General features: G+C 28.6%; 1 protein-coding gene across 1 annotated transcript; it reads right to left on the bottom strand.

The window, feature by feature from the left end:
• Nucleotides 1-340: 340 nt before the first annotated feature.
• LOAG_15208 (hypothetical protein) lies at nt 341-670 on the bottom strand (the record flags this gene model as incomplete). The annotated part of the gene is made up of 1 exon (XM_003150700.2): nt 341-670. The coding sequence occupies one exon, from the start codon at nt 668-670 to the stop codon at nt 341-343; it is 330 nt and encodes a 109-aa protein (XP_003150748.2).
• Nucleotides 671-1,411: the final 741 nt, after the last annotated feature.

Below are 1,411 nucleotides of genomic sequence, written 5' to 3'. Positions count from 1 at the left end.
AAAGTGCATTAAAAAAAAATGCACAAATATTCATAATGGGATATTATTTATTGGTGGTAATTAATTATTATAGCAATAAACTCAAATAAATAATACGTGTTCACTTCTACATTATTTTTTATTTTCAATTTTTTCATGAACTTGTTTCTAAGTTTTAATCAACTCTGTAAATATTTCGAAAATTTAACAATTTTTTTTGGATAAATTTTTAAGAAATTAATGAGAATAATGACATCAAAACATCAAATGTGCAATAAATGTATCAAACAATAAATGTCGAAAGAATCATTGAATCAATGTAAAAATTAGGTTATGTGAAATGTAAAATAGGATGATAAAATTATGAAAATTTACCAAGTTTATTGATACAACTTCGAGTAGAAGGTAAAAATGCTGCAGCATCTGGTTTACATTGACATGAACATTGTTGTCGTGTAATTGTTCCAAGATCTTGATTAGGAACAATTGATGAATCGGGAATTGTTGAGCATATTGTTATTGGTGATGAGCATTTAGTAAAATGAATAATATCTGGTGCATTCAAATGACGATGAACCGATATCCAATCATTTTCAGGATGATTCAACGGATAAGCATATATCCCGGGATATTCGTAATTTAATATGTTAACGATCAATAAGTCTAGGAATAACGTTACAACAATAATCATCGGCTAACTGTAACAATTTAAATTGTACCAACAATATTGACCGTTGTAGCATGTACGAAATTCACAAGACAAACGAGATAACCTCGCTCAAAAAGTTGCCCGTTAACTTGCCAATGAGAGCTCGCTATTCAGACGACAGCATCGATGACGATAACCATGGCAATAATGTTAGGCGACAGCAATAACGATGCATTTGGCGACAACGATAGTAACAACGATGGCGATAGTTCGTTCACAACAGCGATGTCAATTGTCCATTTACAATTGCGATGGCGATTATGGTCATCAAGATGACAATAAAATTTATAGTTATAAGATATTGATAATCCCTGATATACTTATCTTTATTTCTATATACATAGATATATTTAGAAATATATCATATAATAATTGATAATTTAGGATATATGCAAATATATATAAATTTTAATAAATTAATCAATACATATATACATAGATTAATTATTAATTAGTTTCTTCTTCAATAATGTTCTATAATAATAAAATGATTTGAAGTTTTGGAGAGAGTAGAGGAAGACATAATGATAAGATTGGTTGGTATAATTTCTCATTCCTATCCTCCGGCATTATTTTGTTGTAACACAATTATCCACCCTGTTATCTTTACTATATCATTCATATATGTTAACAGTCATTGACATGCACTGTATCTTTCGGTCCAGTTTGAAAATACATCGAATTTGAGATGTAATTTATAGAAACAGAAAAAAAAAAGAAAAA

Source organism: Loa loa (genome assembly GCF_000183805.2).
Source record: "Loa loa unplaced genomic scaffold supercont3.1639, whole genome shotgun sequence".
In the NCBI taxonomy this organism is placed as follows: Eukaryota; Metazoa; Nematoda; class Chromadorea; order Rhabditida; family Onchocercidae; genus Loa; species Loa loa.
The sequence above is the reverse complement of the archived record's forward strand: the minus strand, read 5'-3'. Positions and strand labels throughout refer to the sequence as shown.